At 39.7% G+C, this 18,386-nt stretch overlaps 1 protein-coding gene across 1 annotated transcript in view; it reads left to right on the top strand.

The window, feature by feature from the left end:
• Positions 1 to 18,386, top strand: part of RELN (reelin) — a gene marked incomplete at its 5' end in the record, with an annotated part of 111,570 nt that overhangs the window by 46,673 nt on the left and 46,511 nt on the right. Inside the window, 10 exons of the mRNA XM_008936202.1 lie at positions 903 to 1,060; positions 1,967 to 2,174; positions 7,417 to 7,493; positions 8,996 to 9,154; positions 11,102 to 11,290; positions 11,511 to 11,784; positions 13,200 to 13,340; positions 13,435 to 13,612; positions 15,040 to 15,124; positions 17,775 to 17,957. Of these exons, the coding sequence (XP_008934450.1) occupies positions 903 to 1,060; positions 1,967 to 2,174; positions 7,417 to 7,493; positions 8,996 to 9,154; positions 11,102 to 11,290; positions 11,511 to 11,784; positions 13,200 to 13,340; positions 13,435 to 13,612; positions 15,040 to 15,124; positions 17,775 to 17,957 (1,652 nt within the window). The remainder of the gene's footprint in view (positions 1 to 902; positions 1,061 to 1,966; positions 2,175 to 7,416; positions 7,494 to 8,995; positions 9,155 to 11,101; positions 11,291 to 11,510; positions 11,785 to 13,199; positions 13,341 to 13,434; positions 13,613 to 15,039; positions 15,125 to 17,774; positions 17,958 to 18,386) is intronic.

The raw sequence follows: 18,386 nt of genomic DNA, 5'->3' as shown, positions 1-18,386 counted from the left end.
TTTCATCAGCTCATACAGAGGACTAGCACAACAATCACCTACCTACCAACCCACATTCCAGTGCATATTAAAAAAAAAAAAAAAAAAATAGTTTATGATATTTTTGTCAGAGTAGCAAGAAGGGTCTTAGATAATCAATCCATTGGCTTGGAAATGAGACTTTAAATCTGTTCCACTTTCTGGAGTTCCTGTAAAAGGATACAGCTAAAAGTTAAAGACTGAAAATTAATAAACAAAATATTTTTTCTTCAACAAATTTCCTATGCAGTGAGTCAGCTGGAGTAACTTAGTGTAGGCTCACTGAAGTCCCTGGAGGAGTTTCAATCATACAAGTTAAGGGTTAGATCACTGTTTTCCACAAATTTCATGTTGTCATCCAAGAATAAAAACTTAGTATTTCTGTCCACATGTCCTGTAGGATACATTAGTTGCCATTGTTTTTAGACACAGAATGATTTGGGGATGATTTTTCTTGCATTCAAATCGCTTGAAAGCTTTTTACTCAGAATCATACAATCTTGTAATAAACTTGGCATCACTATCACTATTAAGTTCCTAAGTACTGTAAGAAATGGTAGAACTGAGCAATGAAAGGCATCTTCAGAGTCACATCTAATCATTCTCTCTTCTTGATAAAAGCATGTATCTGTTCTTTACACTACACTGGTGGATACAGGCCAGAGAAATAGCAGAAGTCAAAATACATCCAAAAAAGCTGCAAAAACATCCTTAAGTGAAGTTGCACAAAATGTAGCGTGTCAGAAATATTTTCCAGGCATCCCTTTGCATCTTATTTGCAAAGGACTAATTTAGGAAAAGCTCCTTATAGTCTTAAACAAGGAGCAGTTGCTACTGAAGCCAGAAATATTACTAGCGTGTTCTTTGTCATTATTTCTCTACAGTAAGACCCGATTCCGCTGGATCCAGGAGAGCAGCTCCCACAAAAGCGTGCCCCCATTTGGCTTAGATGGCGTTTACATTTCTGAGCCTTGCCCCAACTACTGCAATGGTCACGGGGACTGCGTCTCGGGGGTCTGCTTCTGTGATCTTGGCTACACAGGTAAGACAGCCCTTTTTTAGGTAGGATTAGTGTAAGCATTGGCTGAGTCACAACTGTAAAGCTAGCATCTTGTTTTTCTTCTCCAATATTCCAGAAGAATATATGATGGCAAGAATTTCATGGGCTGCCAGCAAGAATCTTTTCATTTTGTTAAATAAAATTCAGCACAGGCAAAACAGAGCAGCTGAAGGCAGCAGACACTGGTAACGTTACTGGCAACCATGATCTCTGAATGTTGCCTTTCTGTGTGAATGGGAAGGGACTATCGATAAAAGAGAAAACAAAAGTATTATAAACTAAAAAGTCTGCTTAAAAGCCTTTGGATCATCTTCAAAAGAACTGCTTCTGTTTTTCAGTCCCCTGGCCATCAGATGGCATGGGACCAGGAGGGAACATATGTTCTGACAGGCCTTTCTGTGGAAAATTCTGCTCACTTGTGGTTTCAGGGGCTTTTATGCTGAAATACCAAAACAAACCCCCCAAAATCAAACCAAATAAGAAAAAAAAAAAAAATCATTGACCCAACCAGTTGTACGCTGCACGCTTTTCAACCCCCTACACCAGCAAAGCAAAAAAGCTAATATCTTTTGTTCAATTTAACACTAAATAAAAGGAGAATATCTGTGTACATAAAATGCCTTATCAACATAAAGCACAGCTGGTTCTCACCTAGTGAAATAAGCCACCTCTTTAGAGGAAGAGGGATTATTCTGCCTACAAAAATTTTGTAAAGCGGGTTTGAAAAGGTACAATCCTGTCACCAGGGCATTTTCTAAGAAAAGCCTGGTACTTTCTCATATGTGACTGCAAGAGAACCATCTGCCAATGTGCTGTATCTGACCTTTTCTCTGTTCAGCACAGTCTCACCAAAGCATCTCCCCTATATATTTTCTTCTTTTCTTGAAGTGTCTCACGGAACCTGCGTGTCTAATGTGCCTAATCACAGTGAGATGTTCGACAGGTTTGAGAGGAAGCTAAGCCCTCTCTGGTACAAGATAACAGGAGGTCAGGCTGGGACAGGCTGTGGCATGCTCAGCGACGGAAGATCTCTGTACTTCAATGGACCTGGCAAAAGAGAGGCGAGGACTGTTCCCCTGGACACCACAAATATCAGGTCAGTCCTCAGTACTGCTTCTCACAAATTTCTGTGCATTCATGTTGTCTCCTCTCCTCTATTACATGTGTAGATGTGAGAAGGTGGGAAAGGCTTTTCAGGTAATTGGAACCTGTACAAGAAATCTTAAAAGGCAGATATATTACTTTTTTGATTGTTCTGGGCTACTTTTTCCTTTTCCTCAGAAAGAATACTTAAGATAGAAACAGTGGAATAGCAGCATAAAAAATACTAACTCTTTATCAGAAGATGGTTTGCATTGTATTCTAGATGGACAAGCAGAAGGTGGGGTCTTCCCCCAGCTGTGTTGAGTTGCAGGGATGGCAATTATGTAGGGATGAGCTATTGTTTACTTGCCAGATGTTGTGAATTAGTCCGCTTGTCAGAAGTGTAAAAAAACAGAATGTGAATTGTTTCTGTGTAGCCAAGAGGCTAACAAGCCTTCATCTCTCTATTACCACAGAATCCTGCTCTGCTGGTAGCAATTATCCTTTTTCTCTCAAATTGTCTAATTGATTATTGTAATTAGGATAAACGAAGGGCTGTTAATTCTAACCGTCATTTAGCCTGGAGTTTGCTGCTGCTTTGTCCAGTCTCATGAGGGATCACATATATGAAACCCTGCCCACCTTGCAATTATATCAGTTAGCTTAATAGGCGATATTTCTCTTGACAAATACTGCTCCATGACTAAGTAATGCCACGATTTGCTGCATTATTTGATTTGTGGGATCACTCAGCAAAGACTGGCCACAAGTTCCTGCTATCACTCTCTAGCTCAGGCAAGTGATGGTCCTTAGGGGTGCTGCAGGTTTGGGGACATCCTTAGCTGCTCCCTGACACAGAGCAGCACAGCACCAGCTGCCTTTCCTCTGTCCCCTGCGTGTCTGACAAATTCTCCTCTGACAGATACATGAATTATTTGTATAATTATGTAAATTACTTAATAATTAAATTAATTAATTGTTTGACAAATACATTTTGGACAAGTACATGTTTGCATTGGAACTCTGGGAGGATCTGAGCACTTCCCTTCTGTTCCACTGTCTTTTAAAATCTTGTCTCATTAACCCTGTGAAATATAATATTGGAAGTAACAACATCATCTGGAAATCTATACTCAAAGAGTACTTTTGAGTTACTCCTTTCCTGGAAAAATCTTTTTGTAAAAGAAAAGGATTTTCTTTAGCTTTCAGATTACTTTGAAACCACTTTTACGTTCATATTTATAGCTTTCCATTTTTATAGAGTTTGCAACATTCTAAAAGCCAGAAGTTGTTTTAAAATTCTGTGCAATGCTCTTTCTTGACTTCTTTAATCTATTACCGCTTCTGTTTTGTATGTGAATATTGTCATCTGGCATCTTAAAACTGCCCTAACAACATATGTAATGGCCAGGCCAGACACCTGGTAAGAGCAACTAAGATCCCTCTTCTGAGCACATGCTTATCATGTCAGCTGTTCTCCTACTGCAACAGATCAATTTGTCAAAATAAATCAGTGTTTAATTTTTTCTATAGTCATCACAGTGAGCAGCTTAACTTCCCTGAACAATTCAAGCTTGAAGCCTCACCCCTGGTCTATTTGCTAAACAGAACAAACACACTGGCCGTCTCAAACACAAATGGGGCCAACATTGATTTTTCGGTTTCTTCAGACACGTGTGTGCTCAGGTGTAGTATCCACCTCACGCTGCTTGAACAGAACATGGACTTCTTAGACTACAGCAATTACCCCAAGCTGCTTTTATATTCACAGGAGAGAATAGATGCTTCAAAAGGGCAATGCAACCAATCCTAAAATAGGGTCTAGGAAAGGCCAGTGCTTTGTCTTCTGGAAGCATGTATTTTTTTTCATTAATTGTAAGGCAATCTGTGTTGACTGCATAAAACTTAGACATTCAGCTTCAGACACCTTGCTTAGAATAGGTGCATCCCACTTTAATGTTTGAGACCATCTGTAATGTTTAAGGTTTGAAACCATTAATTGGTTCTCTTTTTACCAGAAGTAACGGCAGACTAAGTTTGTGAGAGAGTGAGGCTTTAAATGAAAGACCCATACCCTAAAAAGAAAATAATTCCTCAGTGTAGAAAGTTTTTTTTTCCATTATTTGAGCTAAAATTAATGTCATTTGAAAGAGGGAATTAGTGGGAAGAATTTTTCCCATTTTGGTATTACTTTTTGCATTCAATAATGCCTTGCATAGAATTTAGTTATCTTATTAAGGGTCATCTTAGCCCCTGCAGTTATCTTTTATTTTTGTGGGTTTTTTTTGGTTGGGGGGTTTTGATGACTGAGTAAACAGCAGGAAAATATACCTTGAAAGATGTGTCATTAGATACGTGGATTGAGTGTTCTGAATAGGAAGGCTGAAATTCCTGCAGTAGATTTTTAAGCTTCTTATATTTCAGGTTGATTGTGTTTCCCCAGACCCTTTAAGATCTTGTTTCATTAAGTCAGGCATGGTAGAGCAAGAAACTGAAAAATATTGCAAGGCATTAAAGTTTTATTTTCATTCTGAATTCCTGCAGATCTACCTATGCGTGTTCCCTACCATCTTACTTCAGTTACAGCTTTTTGCATGTAAAGTTTTATGGAAGGAATGTAAAGAATTTTTGTTCTTTTTTTTTTGTAAGCAGTAGAAAGACTCTTCCCTCTTCCCCCTTCTCTTCCCAGAGGAGCAGGGTCCATGGGGACTCGGTGCTCCCGGTTCATTCTGCTTCAAAGTGGTTGAGACTTGCCAGCCCAAGGTGCATGGTGCTGCTCAGGGAAGCAACCCAACAGGGCACTGCCAAACTCAGGTGTGACGTTAAGTGCATCTAAAACTAAAGCCTGCTCCCTGAAGCCAATGATTTCCATCCTCCTGACTGAAAATATGATACCTGGATGCATCTTGGTTACTGAATTTTGGGAGTTACTGCCTCCCATTTTGATGACCTGTCCATTATGACACTCTTTGCTCTCTGCTCAGTGAAAACATTTGCACACAGTGCCTACCTGGCAGCTAGATAAAAAAACATGGATTTTTTTTAAATTTTTTTTTTCCTCAGTGGTGACATCTGGCTTGTTAGCTGACTTGGCTGCCGTCTGCATTGCAGACTCCATTTCTAATGACTGTTCAACCATCCCAGAGAGATGTTCTGGGTAAAACAATTAAAGATCAGATGGGCTGATTCACCCTTCTGCAGAGAGGATTTTGTCTTCTCCTTTTGCTTTTTACCAGTCTTTATGTTTGGCGAACGTAAAAGACAATTTAATCATAGGACTGTAAATCTTTTCACCTCTGAGACCATTGTCTAGTGTTTTATTGCCTGAATACTGCCTCAGACAACAGAGCTGCAGCAAACAATAGGACCTACCTGGCTAAACAGTGTAATACTGTGTCTATTCTTGAGCTCCCTATAGGGTTGTATTGTAAGAGACACTGGTGAGTATATTCTGTTTTGTCCTAGTCCCTATGGATATAGAAAACTTCTCAGATAGGAGATACAAACTTTAATGACAGAACTAAAGTGTGGTTGTATTTAGAATCAGAAGAGGATCATGACATGTATGTAGCAGTAGATGAGGGAAATTGGAATTCTGTCTGTGTAGTACTAGTTTTGGCTGTAGTCTTGTGGCTTGGCTGTGATTTTACTGATGTCACAACAAATTAGGACCAAATCCCCTAAAGCAAAAAGAGCTATCCTTGTGGGGACTTATTTCAGTGGCAAATCAAGCCTTACTTTTTCACACAGAGACACAAATTAACCTAAACATTAGTTTTTAAAGCAAAGAAGTTATCTATAAGCAGTGGAATTAATGACGCCTTGTTTCCTGTGGTTTTGTGCCCCACACCCCTGTTTGGCAACACCCCACCTCACCGTGTGTGCTTTGTGAGGACACCCCTCACCACAGGGGACAAGCAGTTGCTTTCCAAATACATCACATGAGCAAGTACTCCAATAGTCATAACACAACAGGCAGGCATCATCCTAAATCAAAACCTGGCTACATAATAAGAAAGCAAACAACATCACCAAAAAGCAAAAATTTATCGTGGGGACAAGTCCGAGTTCCTTGCTCTGTTCAGGCACTGTTTTGGGTGTGCAGTGCAGACAGCCTGTGAAGAAGGTGTAGTTGAGAGTGACATGACATTCTCAGACATCTCAATGCTCTTTAGTTACGACCGGATAAGACTCAGATGAATGTAGGAGACAGGCAGTGAAATTTGCTGAGTGAGCAGCAGGACATTAATTGAAATTAATTGCTCTTATATAGCCCAATAGTGCACATATAAGACAAAATATAACCTGCTCAGACACCACAGAGTCACAATTAAAAATATCAGTTCAACAAGGATATCAGGACATTACCGTACATTAGGAAAAAAATAGCAATATTTTGGAGCACAAGAATGGCATAATTATTAATTCAAATAGAGCTAAATAGGGGTGTTCCAGCATGATCTGACAACAAAATCAGCAACGCTGACTCAAAGGGATCCTGCGGCTTTAGAAAGGCTGCAGAAAATGGTTACAGGAAAAACTGAGGATGTGCAAAAACTTTCATGCAGAGAGACAGATGAAAAGGTTGCCATGGTTTACAGTAGAAAGCAAGAAGAGAAAGTAGGGAAGTGATAAAACCACTGACTACAGGGAATGTTGCAAGAAAGGCAGATCAGGAACTTGTTTTTCCCTGTCTCATGACATGAGAACAAGAGGATATTCAATGAAGTCAAAATGCATAGGTTCAAAATCAAAGGGTCTACTTCACAAAATGTCCCATGAATACTCTTCACTGAAAACTGTTTGCATCAACAATTTAAGGATTAAAAGGGATTTGTGGTTTACTGAGGATACAATAATGTTTTTAAAACTCTAATATTATATTTTAAAGCTTAAACCAATTTCCAGTTACAAGAGGTCACGGTAATATCTGATGTAAGGAGTAGAATGCCTGCTTTGGAGATTTTACACCTTTGTGTGAAAGAAGGAACTGCTAAATTTTTCCAGTTCTGTCCAACAATACATTTATAAGGCACAGGATCAGTAAACCATATGACCTTCTTCTGTCTTGGGTCATCCACTGTTTACTATGGCCGTTCTTGATTTCACTGGGAACATTACCTGATCAATAGGCCTGGAATAATGAGAATAATGACCTAACTGAAAATGCCACATTAGTGAAAAGAGGAGAATTATCCTGGCTGATCTTGTGCTATCAGAATATAATCACTCTTCTACTCTAATTTTTTTAACAGGCTAGTTCAATTTTATGTACAAATTGGAAGCAAGGCTGTTGGTAACTCCTGCAACAGACCAAGATCCAGGAATGAAGGTAAAGCCCTTTTTCTCTATATGTTTTTTGGAGTTCAGGTCTTCTACAGTGTTTTTGCCTTTTACTGCCTTACAAAATCAAAAAGATTGTTTTATTTTTAGCATAAATCAATTACCTCTTCAATTTTAATAAATGGTCAGAAAACTATTTATTTTTGTTCCTCATTTGTATTCATAATTCCACCAAACCTAATAGTGATCTATCAGCAGAAGCAACTGTTGGAGCTGTGATAACTTAAGAACGCCAACATTTACAAGATGAGTCATAATGGCTTTTATTAGACTACTTAATAGTGTCAAAACAACTAAATTTACAAGCACACAGGACTTTCTTCAGATCTGAAATAAAAGGAATAAAATTTGACTTCAGCATAAAGTCGTCAACCTCTAATTCTAGTCTGAGGAGGAGTTGCATGTCTGAAAACTTCTTCAGCTTCATAACTACACCAGTGGGTCCAACAAAAGATTGCCTTGCAACCCAAGCTCATGCATAATTTACCAGAAATCCAAAATTATAAAGCTGCAGTTAAAAATACATTTATTCTAAAGAAATTAATCTCTCCCAGCTGTGACTTCTCGTATTTCACCCACATGCTTATGTTTATCTGGGTGGGGGGTATTTGTGTTTGGGAAGGATCCGCAGAGTTTTGGGAGCAGACTCCCGATGCAAAGTGATCTAGTTGCATGAAGACCGACCAGTGACATCTAGTAGATGAGAAAACTTCATTTTCCTCTCAGTATAAACCACTTAACATCAGTGGACTGTTTCCTGATATATGGCATTTATATTGATATTGACTTAGAACTGTCATCTTACAGCACAGATTACACTGAGGGTTTGATTCTTCTCTCATTTGCACCAGTATAAGACACAAGCAAATCCATTATCTTTGAACATACAAAAGTATAAAAGACCTTTAAAAGAAGAAATATACATAAGTATATAAGTATACATTCCTTGTATTATCCCCTTTGATGAGTTCATGAGTGACTTCACAATTCCTCTATGTCCTAGTATTTGCCATACAAAGACTATCTAAATACTACAATAATTAACTTTTAAGGATGCTGTGAGCTTGCATAGATAGCATGAGCATTGTGAACTACCCCTATTGGGAGCCCAGCTATCAGAATCATAACATAGCACCCTGTGCAAACTGCAAGGATACTGAGCATGAAATAAATACTGACTCTGTGTAGGAAGTCACATTATTCCTATCATTTCTGTGATACAAGCATTAGTTTCACTGAGGTTGTAAAAGATTTGATCCCTTGAGTTTGGTGAAGACAATCAAGATAACGTGTGGCAGCTGGTGAGCCCACCTTTGCAGCAGGACTTCATCCACAAAATGCTCCTGGACCAGGAGATGCCAAAAAGGTAGGGAAGATGCCAAAAGTCACATGCATTGGACAAGGGTTGGCAGCTCCTGAGAACATGATGAAGAATTGTCCCCCTTTGCTCTGTATGGTCAGACTAACTGCCTCTCTTAATGTTAAATATAGGGCTTGTTGTTCAATACACAAATGACAATGGGATCACCTGGCATTTGCTGCGAGAGCTGGACTTCATGTCATACCTAGAACCCCAGGTTGTTTCGATAGACTTACCTCGGGAGGCCAAAACTCCCGCCACGGCCTTCCGCTGGTGGCAGCCACAACACGGTAAGCAATCCGTCCTAAAAATTCATTCAGCACCTTTACACAACCCATATGTCCATGCTTCTCAGCATGGACACATTCTGCAGAAACCTTAGCTTACCAAAAACATGGTATGGTGAACAGCTGGGTGCTGTAAGAGCATATCTAGGCTTTCCCCAGTCACACTGCAGACGTGATTTTCTTTTATAGCACCATACAGAATAGTGGGCTCAAAATTGTTTAAGAGCTAAATTTAAGACAAAGATGCTGAGAGATAACGGAAGGGAGGGGAAAGAATATTATACAGAAAAGCCTAAATAAGATTAGAGAATTTACCTGAGAACAGAGTGACCTGTTAAAAAAATGGCTTACACACTTTATCTTGGTTTTTCTCTGTTTTGGAAGAGGTCATAACTTGGCCTTGAATCTGCCTACCTGGTGGTTCCCACCTCACTGTCTTAATAACACCACGCTCCAAAACAGGACCTCCGTGCCCTGCTATTTCTGATGTCTCAGCACCCTGCTCCCCTGCCATCTGCAGAACCTCTAGAGCCCACTTAGCCACTTACCACATTCTCAGCTGAAAGTAAGATCCTGGTGCTGACCAATACCTGCAGCCACTGTGAGAGCTCCCACCCTGCATGGGGGCATGTTACCACTATGTCCTGATTAACTGTCTCACCTTTGTGTGAGGCAGCAACTCCTGGTCACCTGCAGGAAATGTAAAGTGATATTCAGAAATACAGCAAAGTACATTTTAACAGCAATTCCCTGGGGAGGCAAGCACACAGCTTACATTCAGGTAATTACGGCATACAGCTTCTTGGATATCATTTATCACTTTGATGGCTGGTTTTTAGTTGCACATTTTCTTACAATGTATGTGCTGCAGTTAATTGTCCTCACTAGGCAGGGGAGTAGACAAGGCAAGAGGGATGTGATTTAGTTAAGAAGCCAGTTCATTTGGAAAAAATGCTGAGCAGCAGCTGGTCCACCACAGACCATCATTCTGCCATGGTCATTTGCATTGGTGGGTGTTGCAATGTCAGATCTGTTGCTCCCTACCTGTGTCCAGCCCATGGCCGCTTGCTCTGGTGCACCTGGACGACATCTACCTCTTCTGAGAGTGGTCACTCTAGGACGACCTGATGGCAGTCCTGCGGCTCCCAGTAGGAGGGAGAGTTTATGACTGGAGGTTGAAATACCAGCTTCCACACCAGAACCCATAGGTGACAACCACTCTTTATTACAGCTGTTAGCTCCTTCATAGACTGTCCTCTCTCTGCCATAACGCAGTGCAAAGTGGCCCCATCACCATAACCCACATTCCTTACAATGGCAAGACAAAAGTCCTGGCACACCACCATGAGCTCACAATTTACTGCTGAGATTTCCCTTCTTCTCCTGGGAGGGCAGTGATCGTAAGATGGCATTTTCAACATGCCAGTAGAAAGGTGAATTGAAATGAAGGGCTGGAGAGATGGGCTGGAGGTGGTGGTGAAATGAGACACCTATAGGCTGGAGAGCAAGAGACGGGAGGTTTCCAGGAAGGCGCTGAAGAGCACTTCTATGAATATCACCTATATCAAGAGCCTTCAACTTTTTTCTTTGTGTACTATCCTCTTCCATACAAAAGATACTTTGTGAACTAAACAGAGGCCTTTTCAGTTTAGCTGTGGGGAACGGCAGTGACCCACAAACTGAAAATCCCCAGTTTCAGGGCACGTCTCATTCAAACACAGGGAGAGCATATGATGACAAAAGCACTGAAGCTTGAGAAGTGAAGAGTGGAAATACTTGTGTTTATCTGAAATAGAAACATACTCTAGAGCCCAGGTTCATCCTTGAGCAGTGTTTTAGTCTTGTTTAACACTGCTCAGTCAACGTGACTGAGCGCTGCTCACTGGGTCAACACAGGATAAAAAACAACTTACAGGGACTCCACTAACCTGCCCTTTCTGGTTTTTATAGGGAAGCATTCAGCCCAGTGGGCTTTGGACGATGTCCTTATAGGGATGAATGACAGCTCTCAGACTGGCTTCCAGGATAAATTTGATGGAACTGTGGATTTACAAGCAAGCTGGTACAGAATACAAGGAGGTCAAGTAGACGTCGACTGCCTGTCTATGGATACAGCCCTGATGTTCAGTGAAAACATTGGTATGTGTCACCAAACCACTACATTTTTATGAGTTTATTTTATAAATTATTTATGGGTCAAGTTTTTACAAGTTGGGAGGTATAGACAAATTCAGGCATATAGTCATCTGCAGGGAAGAGAAGACTGAAAAAAGGTGAAAATACAGACAACAAATTTGAATGCCAGTACTGAAAGCATATGTATAAGGTACACCTTTTTTGTTGTTTTCCTCTTTCTTAGGAAAACCTCGTTATGCTGAGACTTGGGACTTCCATGTATCAACCTCCACTTTCTTGCAGTTTGAGCTGAGTATGGGTTGCAGCAAGCCGTACAGCAATTCCCATAGCATTCACCTGCAGTATTCTTTAAACAACGGGAGAGACTGGCACCTGGTAACAGAGGAGTGTGTCCCTCCAACCATTGGCTGTCAGCACTACACCGAGAGCTCCGTCTACACTTCAGAAAGGTTCCAAAACTGGAAGAGAATTACAGTCTACCTCCCACCCTCAACAAAGTGAGCACCGTTCTTCTGGCTGGTTAGCATGATAGAGATGTTGCTGATCTAATTTGAGCAAACATCCTCCAGCTTGGGAATGTTCTGGATGTCTTTTAAATTATTAAATGTATGTTGTCACACCATCAGAATTTTAAATTTCTCTTCAAAATATTTCATCAGTTATAATATGAACTGCAGGAATGTAACAAAGTAACAACTATGGATGACTGAATTCTTAAGTCCTGCCTACAATCTATGACAGCAAGAACAGGACTGCTATACTAAGCTTTTCTAACATTTACCCAATAAGAAGCAAGAATTAATGTCCTGACCCATACTTTCAGATAAAAGTATTTTTTGTCATTCCCTATAGGTTACCATCCAACATTTAGCTATGTTAGTTGTGGCATTCAGGAAGTCAAAACGCATGTTACTGGATGTGCCACCTCCATCCTTTTCACTGGGAGGAGTTTTCTGTCTGCTTCCTAGTGATACTGCGTGGTTGTAAATGGATGTGGCAGATATGCTGGCATCTGTCCCTCTGAATAAAACCATGTTCTAGTTTAGAAGTAACAGTGGACAATGATATTGTTTACCATTATTCTGTATAGTTCTGTAATTCTCTAAAGTACTCTATATATTACCTCTGTACATTTCACCTCCCAGATAATAAGGTAGTAAAAATGGACACATAGTAAATGAACCAGCAGTGGAGTTCACATCTTGGTTTCTGATTCCATACTTCACTCCAGAGGATCATACATCTTCTTCCAAAGAATCTTCTTCACAAATATCATGATAACCTGATCCTAATATCAAAGTTCTGAGGGCATTTCTATGTGGTCTGCACCATATTTACTTGCCTGAACAAATGCAAGGTGATCTAACCCATAGCATTGTGATAGATTTTTTCCCAAAATATTTTCATTATCTGAGGATAACAAGGCAGTCAGTGATCACAGCACTATGTATGTGCCTGCTTGTTTGTGTATCTATTCATATATTGTTATACATATATATGAACATACGTAAGCATTGTTTTTTCTTTATACAACACTTAATATAAACAAACTTTCATTACTTCCTATTTTACTGAAGCAATTATCTTATTTTAACTCTGCTAGGAACACATGGAGCTATAGCTCACAGTTTGTACTCAACCACTTTGCTGACCAGCAAGAGTCAAAGGAATGTTGTTTCTCAGTTCTCACTTTGGGCACCTTCCCTTAGAGTCTGCTGGAATTTTGCCTAGAACCTAACCTGAGAAATTGAAACTTCCAGTTTCAAATGGAATATGAATTTGCTAAATACAAGGGGTCGTGCTTATTGATATGCTTTTCTCCTCCTGAATTCTGTGGGATTTTCTTTGTTATTTAGCACTTTGTGAAGCAAATATTTTGAAGCCTGAAATACATGAACTCTGTTTTTTCTAGCTCTCCTCGAACACGGTTCAGATGGATTCAGTACAACTATGCTTCTGGTGTTGATTCTTGGGCTATTGACAATGTGGTCCTGGCTACAGGGTGCCCCTGGATGTGTTCAGGCCATGGGATCTGTGATGCAGGTCGTTGTGTGTAAGTAGCAACCTGCTTAATCTGCTTCACAGAAAGAATGTTGTGTTTTTTCTAGGCCAGATGGATAACATCTTTCCTTCTCATTTGTTGCTAGGTGTGACAGAGGCTTTGGTGGTCCGCACTGTGTCCCTGTCATTCCTCTGCCATCTGTCCTAAAGGATGATTTCAATGGTAACTTGCATCCAGACCTTTGGCCTGAGGTCTACGGTGCTGAGAGGGGAAACCTGAATGGTGACACCATCAAGTCTGGAACAGCTCTCATTTTTAAAGGGGTGAGAGACTCCTTACATTGAAAACATTAATAAAAAACAGTAGAGTTAAAATCAGAAAGTAAAAACTGCTGTTGTTCCCCCCATATGTTTATGTCAAAGTCTTTAAGCTAGAATTTTACATTTTCTTTTTTCTTGTCTTTTCCTGCCCTAAATATGCAACATGTTTGTTACAATTGTTTTTTTATGAACAAATGAGTTTCATCTGTTTGTTGGCTATTACTTTCATTTGTGGTATAAATTCCTTCTTAACCATCAAAGGAAAAGAATGATACTCTGCAGCTGAGATTCATGAGGCCAAGTGAATGATTTGAAAATATGGTACACATTTCAATCAATTGGGTTTGTGTCTTGAAATGTCCTGATTGGCTTTTGAGTATTCTGAATAGCACAAATTAGTCAGCATTGTAATCTATGTAATCAATGTTTATGTAGTTAGCCTGTCTTATTTATTTCTATCATTTTGAAGTTGTTTTTTTTTTTGTTAATTACAGGTTAAAAAAAAAACATGAAATATCATATTTTCTGAACTTCTTAGTTTTTCAACAAAGCATATAACAGAAAGACTTTTTGCCACATAAGCAGATAAATTTTAAGCTCACATATAAGTCTTCATTTGACACTGTGAATTCAGGTGTCCCAAAAAATACAAAGCAGTGTTTGCTGTACAAATTGATTTTTTAGAAATATTTATTTGCAAAGCCTTGTTTCAAGTTCAAACTCTTTAGATCATTTAAATTATTAGTCACAAGATGCGAATTGTCTAAAACTTGTATTGGTTGTTTCTGCAGGTTGTTCCCCTGGGGGAATGGGTCTGAGAAAGGGGGAAGCTCTGAGAGGTGGTTTGCCAGATCTCTGCAGAACAGGGACCAGCTCTGGCCTCAGGATCCAGACAACATTGAGCTCATCTGTAGAGATGGACAGGAACTTAGGGGTCACGATGAGGTTTCCTGTCTTCTCCCTTTCCTTACTGCTCTAAGTCAACAGGTTACCCCGGAAGAAGATATTTGTGCAAACATTTTTTTGAGGCACAGAAAAGAGAGGAGTCTTCCTGCTTGGAAATTAGGGTGTTTGGCTACTATACAATTTGCCAAAAAAAAAAAAAAAAAAAGAACATACAAGCTTGGACTCAATGTCTGAGTCAGTGCTTGCGGATCAGATCTGTACTGAACTGAATGAGCTGTACCTATGTCTGTACCTGATCAGGCAGCTGTGCTTCTGGTGATGACACACACCCATATTTGCCTTTTCAGTTACTATGGCTCATTTTGCCAAGGCTATTACCACCCCCATTTTCTGCCTGGGAGAAGGTGTGGGTCAGAGAATTATGTATCTTGCTGCCACCAGCAGTCAGTAACAGACAATAGTGAGCTGCAGAGCACCTTCAGTAACGGCAACTGAAATTCACAGTATGTATTCTCTATTTGCAGGAAGGACTGAGAATGCTTGTTTCAAGAGATCTAGACTGTACTAATACCGTGTACATCCAATTTTCTTTTAAATTTATCGCCAAAGGTAAGATCACTGTTGACTTCCTCTCACTTCTCTAGCTTTATTCATACATAGTAGCATCACAGAAAAGGATATGGATTTACATTTTAAGCTTCAATGTACATGATCTTTAGTTTATGGTAGATAGTATGGGAACTTGTTTGAGATTCTGCATCATCCCTGCCTGGCCACCAGCCTACATGGCTGTCTGTACAGTTCCCAAGAAAAAAGTAAACTGAGGTGGTATCACAAGCAGCACAGCTAGTACAGTCTTTGAGCAGAGGAAAAAAAAAATAGCTCAAGATCTTTTACAGATTTTGGAGTATGTTGGTGGGAAAAAAAAATTATCAGTTTTTTAAGTCATAAAATGGTGACTATAGTAGATTCTTCAAGGGACTGATAAGGAACCAGAGTTTTCATTTTCAAGCTTCAGTGCACTGCATTAAAAGCACCTAGTGTTTGACTTCCTAGAAGGTATCTTAGAGACCACTAAAACTTTGTAATTCTATATAACTGTGTACAAAGAATAGACTTTGCAAGCCAAATTTACACATTGGCATCATAACACTGAAACAGTTTCTCTAGTGCAAGTATTTTCAAGCCAATGATTCCATCTTATCCTGCTTCAAACCCCTTCCATCTCTGGCTTTGCAAGTAATTTTATCCAAGTGAGGAGTGGCATAGAGGAGAACCACTAACCTTGTTGAGGGTTTGAGTCACTCCCATGCATTTCAGAAGTTTTTTTCCCAGCATTGCTTGTAGAACTGGTACTTCCAGGCTGAACTCTCAACATACAAAAACTCCTCTCCCTTTGGTGGAATATGTTCATAGCTTCTGTGAGAAGCTCAGGACTCTGGGACTGGACCTTAACTGACTCGCCATTTGCCAAAGGACAGCATGAAAATAGTTTTGAACTACTCTCTTTTCCTAAATAAGTATCTTAGCCAAATCTCTATACGGGCAAGTAAAAATGTAGCTCTTTCTGAATTAAGTTTCATTCCTTTTAATAGGCATTTAATCATATATATCTGGCTACTTATTGCTATTGTTTAAGTACTTTATGGAAAAGAGAGAAAACAATAACAGCCAGAAACATAGCATGCCCCAAAACAACAACATACCAGATATTTCATGTTTAAAAGCAAAATCTTTTTGAAGACTTCTTTTAAAAAACTATGCCTCAGAAATATTTCTACATATGATCCTTGGCAAAATATTTAAAAATACAATGAGTAAATCTATCATTCTGAAAGGCAGAAATAGCCAAAGGCTCAAGGCTTTGACAGTTGACCCACAATAGGTTATGCAATGAAACTCAAAGAGAAATCTTTTCTCATTGAATCTATATGTCTTGCTAGCCCTAGGCCTAGATCCAGGACTCAGTCCAAAGGAAGTTCCCTAAAAGTGAACACAAATTAATATAGCTGGGCACCTCTCTAAGCTGTAAGCATTAAGAGAAGCATGTTGTTTATCAGTAATTGCCACAGATAAGCTGAAATCAGCTCCTGACTGCAAATGTTTCCTTCCTGCTCTGTTCCACATGCAGTGATTGAAAAGAGACTGTGCTGGAGCACAGTGGAGCAGGAGCACACACCCCAGGCACTTTGGCTTGAGCAAATTTGGTTAATTTAGGAACAGAATCTGGGAGAAACTTGTACAGTAATGCACAACGAGGCAGGGATGAAGAAACTGTCCTTTAGTGCTTTTTTGATGCTAGTTCCTGCCCTCAGACCGAGTGTTTGGGGACATGCCATCACTGTGCCACACTACAAAGGGAGTGGAGAGTACAAATTTTTTGAGTGAGAACTCAGCTCAGAGATACCATCACTCAGATGCTGATGTTCCTGTTTAACAAGTCAGGCATGGACCAAGCATACACTAGGGTCTGAGTTTGTACAGGGTAACCAGCATCAAGTGTGAGCGCTGGGTTCTAGTCAGCACAGGTTTATAGCTAGGGCTGTTAAAGAGCCTTTGTTAACTCTTTACAGTTTTATTAACTCTTTAAAGTAAAAAAAAAGGAGGAACTGGTAGTCAGAAAAAACAAATTTTACTCTCAATTTCACCACTGATTTTTAGGCCCAGCTTAAAGAACAGAATACTGCATTGTTGTTGTTAAAACATGCTAATAAAGATACTCAGCATTTTGCATCAATTATATAATTTCTGGGCATGAACATGTACATACTAGTGTCTGCAGCTGGGGCCATGGACTATGAATTTGTGAAGATAAGGACTGTGTCTTTACCTGTGGGTGCTACAGGTACGGATGATAATCACTGGTACCTGGGAGAAACAAGCACATAAATATTGAGTTACTGAAAAATGTCTTTGGTAGAAGGAGATGGTTTGCTCCAGTCTAAAAGATTCTAACACTGAGACAGCTTCTCATCTAAGTAATTAATTGTGACTGTACATGTAAAGAACAGCAATGTAAATTTAGCTCCTAATTCATTAGCATTTTGCAGGCAGACAAGCAAGGGAAAGCACAGGAAGATGTATATGTAGAACACACATACAACATCTCAACAGCTTAAGCTACTGTTAAAAGAAGCCCACACTCCATAGTAGATGTCACAGTACCCTAATTGTATTTACAACTGAAAAAGTGTTTTTGGGCTAGTGCTTTTTACAATCAGATTGTAATGAATTTAAATGCATGTCCTCTCTGCTCCAGGCACCCCTGAGAGGTCTCATTCCATCCTGCTGCAATATTCTGTCAACGGTGGCATCACTTGGCACCTGATAGATGAGTTTTACTTCACGCAGACTACAGATGTTCTCTTTATTAACGTTCCTCTGCCCTATGCAGCCCAAAGCAACGCAACACGGTTCAGGCTCTGGCAACCTTACAATAACGGTAAGGAAGAGACACCCATGGGACTCTAGGTCTACACTTCTACAGCTCAGCATCTGTAAGAGGCTAGATATTTGAACTAAACAATAATAGAGAAAATTAAATCATGTTTTCTTTTATTTGAACTCCTTCAATTAAATTTATCTCAGGATTATGTTTACTGTTCTTGTAAAGACGCTGTAGGCTTTAAAGTGAAAGTACCTCAACCTAATACCCCACTGGAGCAACTGGGAGATCAGGCAACACTTATAAGGTTAACTTTACTCAGGTTCTGCTCATTATTTTTAGTGGACCTGGTTCTCACTTACACTGAGGCCCCGTAAGAACGGCCAATTATACAAAAATGTCCCAAGTGTAAATGGGAACTGGGCCTACCTTGCTCAGAATTAACTAGACATTAAAAACCCATTTAGAAAGAGCATGTAGTGCGTA

This window comes from Merops nubicus, unplaced genomic scaffold (genome assembly GCF_000691845.1).
Source record: "Merops nubicus isolate BGI_N331 unplaced genomic scaffold, ASM69184v1 scaffold18422, whole genome shotgun sequence".
Classification (NCBI taxonomy): Eukaryota; Metazoa; Chordata; class Aves; order Coraciiformes; family Meropidae; genus Merops; species Merops nubicus.
The sequence above is the reverse complement of the archived record's forward strand: the minus strand, read 5'-3'. Positions and strand labels throughout refer to the sequence as shown.